A 14,354-nucleotide genomic window follows, 5' to 3' on the forward strand; every position below is an offset into this window, starting at 1 on the left:
AATTTTTTTTATAATATACCCTGGGCATCATGAAGTCTACTTGGACTTCATGATGCTCAGAGTGGACTTTTTCTCTGGAAATGAAATAGTAAGGCCTAATTTTGTTTTTTTTTATCTGAATTGACCTATTCCTTTTTCAAACAGTCTAAAAAATATATTATTTAAAAAAGATAATAATATTCTAGATTTTTTAATTTTTAGAAAATATTTTCAATTGTTATGCTGCATATAGATTTGTTTTTATTGCAAGTTTCACTTATAGAGTATGTACAATATCTAATTTATGGTATTTTTAGTGAATATATATTTAAGGTATGTATTTTTAGGTATTTATTTTATAAGGTATATTGATGTTTTTATTATTGAAGAAAATAGTTTTATTATTAAAGAAAGTAGTTTTATATTGTTAAGGGCTTCGTGATAAGGTCATCACAATTTTCCTGAAGTCCTTCCCATATAATATTATAAGTTTTATTGTAAATATTATTATTATTATTACGGCAAATAAATAAAAAATAATAATAATAAATTTAAAAAAGAATTAAATATATATATATATATATATAAAGTGGTGTAACTGAAGTTGGTGTTAACCAGTGCAGTAAATTTTGGTGTATAAAATATACACGACAAAAGTTTTTGGTGTATATATATATATATATATATATATATATATATATATATATATATATATATATATATATATACACAGTGGTCGGCCATCACATTAGGACCAGCTGTAATTTTTTGTAAATATTGTGTAAAAATAAATTTTTTGGCAAAAAGAAAAATAATGGTGTAATTTAAAGCTTGTTCGTTTATTTATAAAGTTATACTTGATGAAAAATAAACAAATAAAATTAAACATTTTGAATATTTATTGGTTATTACAATAAATTATATAAAATATATATTAAGTATTAATATTTTGTAAAACCGCCTTTATTTGCAATAACTGTTTCGATTCGTCGTGGCATGCTTGCAATTGAACTTTTTATAGTTTCTGTCAACTCTGGGTTATTGTGCCAGATCCTGATAATATATTCCATAAGATCTTGCTTGTTAGAAAGAATTTTTTTTCCAACATCTCGCTTTACTATTTCCCAAATGTTTTCTATGGGGTTAAGATCAGGTGAGTTGCCTGGCCATGGCAATACATCTACTTTTTTCTGTTTTAAAAAAGCCATAACACTTTTTGCTGTGTGGCAAGTTGCACCATCTTGCATAAATATAAGATTTTTGAAATTTTTGGACTTCTTTTGAATTTTTTTACATTTTTAGACCAATCTGCCATTTGAAGAAGCAACTGGTTTTCCAGAACTTCTTTATACTGGTCCTGCCTCATTGTGCCAACTACTTTGTAGAGAGGCCCTGCTCCTTGCCCACAAATGACAGACCAGATCATTACTGAAGCTGGATGCTTGACTGTTTCCACAATGCAGTCAGGATGAAACTTTTCGTTTGTTCTACGACGAAAAAAAGCTGTTTTGTCCATCATTACTTGAAAATATCAGCATCAGAGAAGCAAATCTAAAATAATGCTTATTTTAAATTATAATATTTATGAATATATTTAAAATATTTTACGAATATGAATGCGAATAAAAATACTTTTTCCCAATCCTCAACAGACCAGTGATGATAGTTTCGAGCCCACTCCAGTCTCTTTTTTTTCATGAGTGAAGTCAGTTTTGGTTTCTTGGCTGGGCGATGACACATCAATCCCTCTTCCTTCAGCCTTCTGCGAATGGTCCGGTCTGACACAGCAATACCAGCTTCATGGATAAGCTTAGTCAATACATTTTGTGGCTTTTTCCTGTTTTCCAGGCATATATTCCGGATAATACGATCCGCTCTTGGTGTTGTCTTTCGTTTAGAAGGAGGTCTCCTTGGGCCAAACTCTATCCCTGTATCAATTTTTTTTCTCACTCGCATTACGGTTTGGTGAGAAACCTTTACAATTTGTGCAACTATTCGCTGAGAATATTTTGTATTCTGTAAAAGACATCTATTTTGACTAACTTTTGTTGGTGTCATATCACATTTTTTACCCATAGCTGAAAATTTAAATTATTAACTTTAAAAAAGACTACTGTTTGGTGTCTTTACATAAACAGGAAAAAAAAACATAAAATCCTTTATTTAAAATTAATGACTTACTGATTATTATTAAGTTAAAAAAAAAAAATTAATTAAATAAATCACAGATGCTTGAAATTAAAATAAATCATATTTAAACTTCAATCAAACTAACAACTAAAAATAACCTTAAATTATCCAATATGCACCAATTTGATTATGACAGGTGATTGCTGACAGCCAGAGTTGCCAATTGATAAAATTTTTATTAAATATTACTAAGAATAGAAATAACTTGACATGTAACAAAAAAAATTATCATATTTATTTTCTCATATGCAAGTTTAAGCAACATATTTGAAACAAATTGTAAAAAAACGTGTGGTCCTAATGTGATGACCCTGCCGACCACTGTATATATATATATATATATATATATATATATATATATATATATATATATATATATATATATATATATATATATATATATATATATATATATAAATATATATATATATATATATATATATATATATATATATATATATGTATATATATATATATATATATATATATATATATATATATATATATATATATATATATATATCTTTTGCTTAACAAAAAAACTTCTTACTCTTGTAGTATATATATATATTTTTTTTGCTGACAATGCAGTTTATTAGTTTTTAAAGTTGCTGAGTTTTAAAGTATGTTCTTTAATGTGTCGGTAAGTAACATTATTTTGTAAACTACAATCTATAGACTCTTTACTTCATTAAACAGTACTATTAAAAAAACAAGATGATACTTCCCATTGGACACGGGACTAAAAATAGACGTCTTTTGAACGTTCAAAAGACGTCCACAACGTTTAAAAGACGTTCATAAGACGTCTTTTTTACGTCCTGTGCCCACTGGGTTAAAATAAAGCAATTGTTTTCTATATGTATATGTACATTATTTTCTATATGGGTAACTTGATACAGCATTTGTGGAAAACCCTAAAGTTGTAGAAAAGAACTCCATTGTGTCATAAACATTTTTAAAGACCATTTCTTAAAATATTTGCAATTAATTTTTAAGAGATATATGTAAATATAATACTCGGTGATCGAATTTCGATGCAATGCCATTATTTATTGACGCTCAAAAATGACATTTAAAACGACATTATCTGGATTTCTGAAATGTGATTTGGACTATTAGATGCATTAGGTTAAAATTATTGATTTGTTTGCCTTTCAAGTAGAAAGACTTTTCTCTAAGTTTTATACTTTTTTTCACTTTTTTAATGATGCTCGTAGTTTTAGGCATCCCATGGTTGGGAAGCAGGGTTGGGGTCAAATACGTATTTATTTTTGCATTTGGTATAAATTGGCTATTTTGGTGTAATTGTATTCGTATTGTGTTTGATTAAAACTTTTTTTTTAATACTTGTGTTTGTATTAGATTGAAATGTGTTTGCGATTCCATAAACTAGGTTAATCGGTGTTTTTATGGGAAATACCTAGTTTTTTTTTTTCATTTTTAAAACTAAAATAAATTATAATTTTTTTCATGACACATTTGTTAGAAGACTTGTTTTCATTTCTCTCTTTAGCAGATTATTTTATCAGTCTTGTCTTGAAAAATTCTTTATATATGTTTTTAACCTAATGTACAAATATTTTTATTTGTATTTGAAAAATGCCGATTGCATATATTTTTATTTTAGTTTGTATTTGGAAATCTAGAATTAACGTATTTGTATTTGACCCCAACCTTATTGACAATTGTATCTGACCGTTATTGTTATAATTGAAGATTTATATATTTTGCAGATGAATTTGTTTACTACCGTAAAGACAGTAATTACTAATTACTAGTAATTACAGTAGTTACTACATTGCTGCAAATCTCATTAATTTGATGACTTTTAGAAAGTATTTTACAATATAGAGTTTTTCATAATTTAGTTTATTTAATGTTAGTTTAATATGTAAATCTATAAGGTCAACATAACAAATAAACAATCACTTTTTAAAATTCGTTATGATTTCTCTAAATTTTATTTTTTAACAATTTGTAAAAAATAAAAATAAATCTAGAAATACGAATTTGCAGACTATAGATTTAATCTTTAACAAAAAAAAGGAAATCGAAGCTTTTTTTTTTAAATAGCTACTATGTCTTCTTGACAAATTTTGATCAACGGCATTTTAACTTTTTGTAACATAACGTCTTGTCTTTTCATCTGTCAACAACATGTTGTACTACTTTTTGTAAGCAACATAACGTTTTGTATTTTCATTGATCAACGACGTATTTAACTCCTTAATTTTCTAACAAAGACAAGTAAAATTATCCCTCCCTCCCCCTCCCTCACTCACACAATATAAATATAATGAGCCAAACAAATGACAAGGACTTAAAAAAAACTTTTTTGTAAAATGTAAATAGGACAAACCGGGGTAACTACACCTCCTACTTTTTAAAAATGCCTAAAATAACTATATAAAAGTAAAAACAATAAACTGAACACTTTTTATTTTACAAAATTCAGACAAATATTTAATTTAAAAATCAAGTTTTGACAAAAGAAAATACAGAAATTTTTGAAAGACTATAAAAGTTGAAGCAATGCAATTCTTTTCTGAAAAATTTTAAATGCATTTTTACTACAAATTTTTACACGAAGATAAATAACTTATAAGTTTGTACAAAATAAGATGTTTTCTTTTAAAGTAGTTAAGGTTAGGGTTGAGACAGCATTAAATTGGGGAATGCATCGCTTCACTGCTTGACTTGTGTTGTAGTTTTCATTTTTACTTTTGTAATTTTCCACCATTCTGAAAATTAAAACGAAAATTTTAAAACAATAATATATAGTTTATAGGAGACTTATTTCAAATTAAAAAAAAAAATGAAGAAAAAAAGAACATTTTTATGAATTTTATACTCAAAGGTGGTGTGTGTGTGTGTTAAATTGTCATCTTAAAGGGTGAAATTGCTTCATGACTAAATTGTATGAAGTTGTTAATAACATTGTATCTACTTCTAAATACAGATTTTGTTGCTCTATAATTAACTTGTTAGTTAAGATTTGTTAAAAGTAAAAGTTTAAATTTCAAAATTTAAGATCATTTAAGATGTATGTATACAAATATAAAATTTATTTAAGCTTAAAGTTATTATATAAAGTATAAGCACACATGTTTTATTTTTAAAATAAAACAAATTTTTGGTTTATGTAGTTACATTCGTTCACTAGACCCAGACTCTTACTTAGAAACATTTATTTTAAATGTAAACATTCAATATAAACATTTAGAATAAAAATTAAATGCGAACATTAATAACGATGATTAGTCATCACCAGAGACCACAAAATGTCTTAAAGCTGCAAAAATGTATTTTAGAGCAGAACTTTACCTCACACTAATTATTTAAGTTCACAGTTTTCCTCTACATCTTGCTGACAAAGTCCATAAATCTTATTCTTCTAATACAGTTTCACCTGTTTTTTCCAGTTTAACTCCTGGACAAGATAAGCATATAAGTATGGTGTCCAACGCACACGTCACGTGGTTTATTTTTAACTAGTCTATAGCTTTAATAGCTACAATTTTATAAATTTGGAATATAAAAGTCATCATCTCATGATTATGATCATAGTGATATTGTGATTGTGGTATCTCCCATGTGTATCATCAAAAAAACAAATTAAAAAACGCAAAATTGTTCTTTTTTTATTTTTATTAGAACTATTTACACAAATATTTCTTGTTATTACAATATTTTAGTTTAAAGCATGGACTAAAATAGTTCTATTACAATTTTAATTGTAATATTTGCTGAAACACAATAACAAACAAATATTCATAAATATATTTTTAACGGTTAACAACTAAATAATCAGATCTTTAATAAAAAGTCAAATTTTTACAAAAAAAAGACTACAAAAAAAAAAAAAAAAAAAAAACAAACAAACAAATAAACAACTACATCAAAGATATAATGTTAACATTTTATCGTTATTTTTAAAATTTTGTTTTATTTTTAGTTTCATTATTTTGTTTCGCTGATAAATTCAGTTTACAATTGATCTAACACAATGAATCTAAAAATTGCTTTAAAATATAGAATCAAGTTTAACAAAGAAAACAGATTTACATTTAAGAAGTATCAAAATATTATCAGTTGAATTTTATTGTTTTTTTTTTATTAAAAAACTTGTTTCTCGTTTTTAAAACTTAAGTAAAATTTTTAAATTAGATTTAAAAATAAAAATCAAGTTTAACAAAGCAAATCATTTTGTTTTCATAGTTTTTATAATAATAATAGATAAAGTTTTTATAGATAAAGTTCAATCGTACAAATCTGATTAAACTTTGTTTGACAAAAGGATTTGTTTAATAAATTAAACTTTTTAAGAATCCCCCTCCCCCATGCGACATTCTATTCATAAAACCGCCCCACTTTTTTCTTTAAAGACAGAAAATGATAATTTTTTAAAGTGTATTTTAATTGGAATAATTTTAAGTGTTTAAAAAAGTATAATTGATGAACTTCTGGTGCTAAATTTCTTCTATGTGTAAAAAAAACACAAAACGTTAACAACAACACAAAAACTAATTAGCTTAAAGGGGGATTCCACGAGACGAAAATATTCGCGCGAAGCGAATTTTTTCGTCGATAAGCATGCGCAGATAAAACATTTCTTTTAATTTTGACAGAATGTTTTATCTGCGCATGCTTATCGCCAAAATGTTTTAATTGCGCATGCTTATCGACAAAAAAATGCGCTTCGCGCTAATAATTTTGTCTCGTGGAAATCCGCCTTTACGATGTCATTAGAAATTAATTTAAAATTATTTTTTAATTTAATTTCTTATGACGTCATTAAAATAATTTTTTGTTTCAGAGTGGAACAAGACCTGTTTCGTTGAAAAATTTATAAATCAGTTAGAAATAAATTTAAGGTCTTTATACTTATAAAAAAAGTCTTAATTATAAGAAGTTCCCTGGAGCTTCTGGTTTTTACCTCTTGGTTAAAAGTTCTCTGAACCGGCAGCGTTTTTGTAAATTATGTTGACGTTTTTAGATAGAGTTTGCGACTAAAAATATTTTTTGCTTTCAGTCAAGAATAGAAGCACACTTGCCAAAGGACGCACACTTAAGTAAATAATACTTCCAAGCGGACATTTGTTTGTAAAAGTTACGTTCTAAATGTATTTTAAACGTCTTTTAGCCGTTTTCTAAACTTTCTTCCATAAAGAATTTAAAAGACGTTTAAAAAACGTTTAAAAGACATTTAGAACGTAACTTTTAAAAAGAAATGCCTGTAGGGTTTGGTGTAACCAAAAAAATTAAATAGAGATGATAAAAAAAATTCCCTTTGATTCAAAAACAACTCGTTTTTTTTGACTTTATAAGCTTGAGCAATAGAAGCTGATAAGATTTTAAAATCTTTTACAATGAACAATGATTTAGTTGCAAAGTGAATTTTATAAATTTTGTTTTTCTTTCAATTTTTCATGCAAGGCTATAGACAGCTTTTTTTGATGTTTGAGCTAAGCATTTTTGAAACATGAAGAAAACTCTATACTTAAGTATATTCATATATATGAGGAATGAGGATGCTATGCAAAAAAGTGCGGTGATTGGAGACTGGGAACAACATAAACCTCAAAGCGTTAACCCTCCCAGCCCCAAATAGGGGGCAACAATTTAAATTAGTTTTTTTTTTTTTCAATCTTAAACTTAATTTATATTCATCAACAAATTTCAAATTTGATTCAATAATCTCTTGTTGATTGGCTATTATGACCATATTAAGTTTACAGCCCCTCAATTTGAGGGGGGTGTAAACTTTATATGATCATAAAAGCTGAATAGCAAGAGATTATCGAATCAAAATTGAAATTTGTCGATGAATAAAAATTGAGTTTAAGATTGAAAAAAACAAACAAACAAACTTGACTCGTTGCCCTCCTATTTGGGGCAGGGGGGAAGGGTAAAGTTGTGGAGTTTTTGTTGTTCCCAGTCTCCAATCACCGCAATTTTTTACATAGTATCCTCATTCCTCATATATATGAACATACTTAAAAATAAATTTTTCTTCATGTTTCAAAGTTGCTTAGCTCAAACATCAAAAAAGTTGTCTACGACCTTGTCATGTACATGTACCTAATACATAAAAACACAGGTCACTGATTCCTCGACTCCCTGATTCTGTCACGCTCCTATTAAATTACTTCTTTGTTGTTATTATAATAGTAATAAAAAATAAAAAATTTTCACTCGGTTAAAGTAATTAAGCAATTAGTTTAGACAAAACCTTAAGGTGATACATTCTCAACGTAAAAACAACAAAAATTTTACTTCACATAGTAAGTAAAAACTATTTATTTAATTACAAGTATATAACCAACTATATATTTGTATAACCTCAAATAAATATAGTTAGTGCTAATACTTAATAAATTATTTTTTAAACACCTTTTCTATTATTGATATCAAAATAAATAAAATTTGTTTGTTAAGGTTTGCTAAAAACGGGCGCTCCTGATTTAAAATTTATATGCATATGCAATGCGAGTTTGTTTTGTTTAAGCAGGGTTAGTCTTACCTGACTAAGTTATAAATAATATAAAATGTTTACGGTTGCGGCAGTAAGTACATTAAAAACAATACAAAATGCAGTGTATTTTCATCGCACTACAGCATTTATTACAAATTGACAAAAAGAAAATTTAAAATTAACATTCATTATTGTTTTCATAATTCAACTAAAAATCACCAAAAAAAAAGTTGTTTTTTTTAGCTAATGTAACTTATTTTTTACCTATAAAATTTGTAGTATACAATTTATTTTGAAATGTTATCACTAAAAAAAACCCAACAAGCTTGTTTTGTTAGGATATTATTTTCATTAATTTAGAAAAGATGCAGCAGATGCATGGTTAGTCTTACCTTTAACAATCTTCGTTAGTGTTGCGCCAATCAAACTGTATTCTTAAAAGTAGCATGTTCCGATTGGATAAACTGTTAAGGTTCACTTGGGAATAGTTAATATAAATATTGTGATTACAAGCATTTTGGTCTCTTGCAGTCAGCTATCATACATCAACGGTCTCGAGCACTCTATTCAACTACTTCTCAACAACTTTTCTTTGTGTTTCAAATATCTTGTATCTTATTGTATATTATAAATATATTGAACTCGTTTTACAATTCCAATCTTACGTAAAACTTCACTTTATTCAATCTCCCCGTAAACCAACAAATTAAAATTTATTTAATTCCCAGAGTTCAACGGGGATACGTGAATACGGGTGCTAGTTAAGGCCAGCGCAAAGGAAGGGGTAGTGACCCCTCCTTCCTTTGCCCTGGCCTTAATTAGCAAACAAAAAATTCATTGGTGGGGATCAATGAATTTTTCGTTCATTTAGTCGCCAAATTTGACCCTTTTAGACAAGTCATTCGGCAAATCTAGACGCAAGTGCTAAGGTTATATTATCAGTTAAAAAAAACAACAAAAGAACTCTATTGTCAGCAACTTGATCACACTCTTAAAAATGTTTGAAAAACTTATAAAGCAATCGCGGTTCTAAGATTACAACTATCAAAACACTGAAAATTAAAAAAAAAATTCTCTAAACCTTCATTTTTTATAATACTTGCTTTTCGTAAAACAAAGTTTGATGTCGTATTCAATATTACAAATTCCTTAATTTTACAACTAAAAAAATTGTTTGTATATTTAGAACCATGTTATAAATAAACAAAGTTCTAAATATATGAAAAACTTTTTTTATTAAGTTGACAAGTTGTAAATTGTCACAAACAAGGTGACTAATTTCTTTCAAAACCTTCGTATTTAAATTTGAATTAAAAAAAAAATAAGATTTATAATACTTCACAAGTAGTTTATTAACAATAAAAAATGACAGCGAAACGTCAAAAATATATTAATATAAACTTACAAATTTGTATATTATTTGTAATAATACCACTATAAATATTCTTATTTTAATAAGTACTATGATTTTTTTTACAAACCTTTTTACAAGTAAAAACTGTTCATTAGAGTATTTCAAAATGTATAAAAATCAAACTACAGATTTTTTATTGGTTAAATGTTTAATTTTTTTAGTTTCATCAGTATCAAAAAAACAGCAACAAAATTATGCAAAGCAGATGAAAGAAATGCAAAGCAGATGAAAGAAATGCAAAGCAGATGAAGGAACTTAGATTTAAAAATTATTGAATTCAAATATTAAAAGAAAGGTTTATTGAAGTTCTTGCTGTTCTTGTGCATTATTTAGTTTTTCATGTAGTCTTCATTTCTATCGTTTCACGTTGTATTCTTCATCTTATTGTTTTAATGTTTACCGGTATCGTTTCAACGTTTCACGTTTAATTCTTCATCTTATTATTTCACGTTAAATTTTTCATGTTATCGTTTCACGTTATATTTAGTTAATAAGATGATATGGGACCCAATGGTTTTGCTCTAAAACAAAAATAAAAAATTATTAAAAAAGAGACTATACATTAAAAGCCAACATTTGATTTAACTCGAGTGCGGCAACAAAAAACTCGATATATCGTGTGTCTCAGCAGGATGCTCGAGACATAATCGTTCTATTTCGAGTGCCGAAGCAGGATACTCGAGAAATAATTGTTCTATTTCGAGTGCCGAAGCAGGATACTCGAGTTTCTATTAATTCCTATTAAAATAGGAACCATTTGACACCGGATATTAAATAACTTGGTAAAGTATTTTCTGACTCTATCAAACTCCAGGCGCAATAAAGTTGTTGACAAAGTTAACAAAATGTGTTTTAATATCTGAATTTATATTCATCAATAAATTTCAAATTCCAACTAATAATATTTTGGTGTTTAAAAGTGGAGGCCATGTAAAAATTCCAAACCCTACAAAATAACTACAAAACATTTTTAGATGAATTTCGCTATCTATTAATGAATATAAATTTAATTTAACAAAAATATATAATTCAGTAAATTATTGCCCTCGCATTCGGAGTGGGAAGACGAACAAGTTTTAGGGTTTTGTTGTTCCCAGACTCCAATCAGTGCGATTTTTATCAAAGCATATTTGATATAGCTACAATATGTAGCTGTGATCAGATATAAGTATAATTCACCCACATTTAGGCGGCGAATTTCTAATTTTTAATTCATTTTTGTTTTTATGCTCTAACCAGCACAATTTTTGGCAAAACATTTTTATATGATATTATTATGAACATACAAAAGTTTAGAGTTAAGAACTTACCTGAAAGTTACTTATATCGAATACAAAAAATTCCTGAATCCGCCCTTTAGGTGTGTCGGCTACCCGAATTTCCGGCGCTATTCTCGGGTACCCGAAACCAGCCATTTCTGAAATCTTAATGTTTATTCACTGTTATCTTTATTTTTATTCACTGTTATATTAAACAGTTATAAACAAAATAATATTATATATTTTGTATATTATTATAGTAAAAAATAATATTACATATTTTGTATATTATTATAGTAAAAAACTGTCATCTAATCGTTTAATAACATTTTTACACTATAGCGATAATTTATTTTTCTTTAAAGAAATGCAATTAACAAAACTATTAATACAACAGCGTCATTGACAATATATTATATACAGCGTTCAAAACTATAAATTAACTAAAAGTAAATAACTTCAAAACAAATAGCCGATAATAGAGAACTACAGAATTTCAAATTAACTCTAAAAAGATTTTTATAAATAGATTCGCAAGCCTTTGTGTATACAATTATAAAATTAATGTTTATTTTTATATTATACAAAGCTATATTTATTAACAATTTTAATACCATTTGTGTTAGCATTTTATTGCAATTCAATTCAGACGTTTTTTGCGAACCGTTAACTTAACAATAACTGATGATTTAGTTGTTTGTTAGTTTTTAAAACTATAATCATGACTCGAACCAAAACCAAAGATGTTTATTTAACTTTGCGTTATTTTTTGTCAATAGATGTATTAAAGATATATAATATACAAAAAAGTAAAACTTATTGATATAGAAACTTTATTCATTATTAGCACTTAAAAATAAGTTAGCAACAAATATCTAAGTGAATCATGAATAGGGATCCCTAAAAATTGATTATTCTCAAAAATATTGGATCCAGCATAATTATTTATAAAATATTCCTATTTTCACTTAAGGTGCTCATATAATCTACCTAATCTACCCTATGTTTTAGTATGTTTTAAAATTACGTAATTGAAAGTTTACATAAGTTAGATATTTGCAAACACTTCGTTCACGTTTTCTTAAAACAAAAAGTACTGAGACTCTCGCCAATACCTCTTTGTAATGGCTGCCAAAGGTTCCGTGTCAAACACGCTCGGCTACTACTAAAACTATCAAGTTCAGCAATAATATATAGAGATATAAGATATAGCTGTTTAAAACTCTATTTTTAAGAATCTATTTATTTGGTTATTAAATATGATCAATCAAAATTATTTGATCATATTTCTTTGACATTTACAGCATCATAATTAACATTTTTTAATTATGATGCTGTAAATTTAACGATGAAACTAAGATTGTCATCAAGATTAGATTACAGACATGAAACTAAGTTTGTCGGATTAGATCGCCGAGAAGCCCGAGTAAGATTGTCGACAAGCCCGGATAAAAAAAAAACATTTAAAACTTTTTAAAAACAAACTTAGTTTAAGTTAATAATAAAACTTAAACTTTAAAGAACATAAAGAAATAACGCAAGTATAACAGAGGCGTAGGTCACTGCAGTGTAACAGAGACAAACGCCACTACAGTGTAACAGAGGCGAACGCCACTAAAGTATATCAGAGGCGAAACAACGTCAAGCCCACTGAAGTGTAAGTATGATTTTAAATTTGATGATTCTTTTGAAAAATATATTTTTTAAAAGTAAAACATTAAAAAAAAATTAAATATTGTTTTAAAGTTTTGAAATTTAGATTCATTTATACAAATTCATTCATAATGCAACAATATTATTAATAATATTCACGAACCACCATAAAATTGCATTCAATATAAAATTGTAGAACGTTATTTTATACATTTTTTATAATTGTTAACTTGTTTAAAACATTGCAAACTTGTGGAAACAGTAGATTGTTTGTCTTAAAGTTCTTTTTAGGCTATAATTTGAACATATTAAAAACTGTTTACGAATTTAAAAAATATATTTTAACTTATATTATCACAATGCATAAAATGTCACTTAATGATGCAAACCAATAAAATACAGTTAAAATTTTATTTGATTTTTATCGTGAATTTATTTTTATAAATTGAATTTATAAAAAAATAGATTAACTAACAAAGTTTGGAGATATTGAATATATATTTATATTTTATATTTAAAAATAGTATGAGCGTATACGACGGGGGTGGCTTTTTGCAATTCAGGGATTATTCGTTTAAAAAAAAAACGTTGCTAATTAATAATTTAGATGCTACCGAACGAATAAAAATGTTTAGCTAACCAAAAAGATTCCATCTTTTTATAGAAATTTTTTTATATCCATTATTATTTATTTCCATCACAAATAATTTATGTCAATCACCTTGGAAACCATTTTCGTATGCTTATGCAAGTAAGTTTACAAACGCGTTTTTAATTGCAAATTAGTGTCTTGCATGTCAATTTTATCGAGGGTTGAATGAGAAAGATAAATGAGAAAGCAAATGAGAAAGCAAATGAGAAAGCAAATGAAAAAACAAATGAGAAAGCAAAAGGTTTTTTAAACATTGAACGGGTTTAAATAACCTTTCGACTAGTTATTCTTCTAATGGAAATTCTGTAATAGAAATTATTCTGCCAATAGAAATTCGTGAAAACAATGAAATTCTTTAATCGAATTCTTTAATCGAATGATTTCCAAATTAAATTATTCAGATGAATAAGCAATCTTCACAATAAAAAAAACTTTTAGTGTCATATTTTTTATTAAAACTTAATTTAAAAAAAATTTCTTTTATATTTTAGTTTGTAATAAACTTTTAATTATAACCAAAAAAAAATCATAAATTATAAATAACAAATCTTCTAAACATTAATAAGTTAATAAAAATTATAAATAACAAATCTTCTAAACATTAATAAGTTAATAAACTGATGATTAAAAAAAATTATATTTAAGTTAAAATTTATAAGTTAATGAATAAGCGTAAATAAAATTATAAAATGTCAGAAAATCAAGAAGTTGTAGAAAATACTAATGAAG

At 26.4% G+C, this 14,354-nt stretch overlaps 2 protein-coding genes and 1 long non-coding RNA gene across 4 annotated transcripts in view; 1 reads left to right on the forward strand and 2 right to left on the reverse strand.

The window, feature by feature from the left end:
- Window positions 1-1,192: 1,192 nt before the first annotated feature.
- LOC136087314 (uncharacterized) lies at window positions 1,193-2,369 on the reverse strand. The gene is made up of 3 exons (XR_010641711.1): window positions 2,268-2,369; window positions 1,612-2,057; window positions 1,193-1,530 (listed from the first exon to the last, which is right to left on the reverse strand). It is a non-coding gene; the product is annotated as an uncharacterized LOC136087314 (long non-coding RNA).
- Window positions 2,370-9,974: 7,605 nt separating this feature from the next.
- LOC100213132 (serine/threonine-protein kinase Nek10) overlaps window positions 9,975-14,354 on the reverse strand; it is a 94,444-nt gene continuing 90,064 nt past the window's right edge. For both annotated transcript variants that reach the window (XM_065809213.1, XM_065809212.1), the window contains exon 39: window positions 9,975-10,582. Coding sequence is in view for 1 of the 2 variants with exons in the window: in XM_065809212.1 (XP_065665284.1) it covers window positions 10,549-10,582 (34 nt within the window). In the remaining variant the exon portion in view is untranslated. The remainder of the gene's footprint in view (window positions 10,583-14,354) is intronic.
- The window catches only part of LOC101238993 (putative leucine-rich repeat-containing protein DDB_G0290503), a 1,231-nt gene continuing 1,076 nt past the window's right edge, over window positions 14,200-14,354 (forward strand). The window contains exon 1 of the mRNA XM_065809211.1: window positions 14,200-14,354. This exon is cut by the window's right edge and continues 116 nt beyond it. Within this exon, the coding sequence (XP_065665283.1) occupies window positions 14,315-14,354 (40 nt within the window). The 5' untranslated portion in view covers window positions 14,200-14,314.

The sequence above is a fragment of the Hydra vulgaris genome, chromosome 11, assembly GCF_038396675.1.
Source record: "Hydra vulgaris chromosome 11, alternate assembly HydraT2T_AEP".
In the NCBI taxonomy this organism is placed as follows: domain Eukaryota; kingdom Metazoa; phylum Cnidaria; class Hydrozoa; order Anthoathecata; family Hydridae; genus Hydra; species Hydra vulgaris.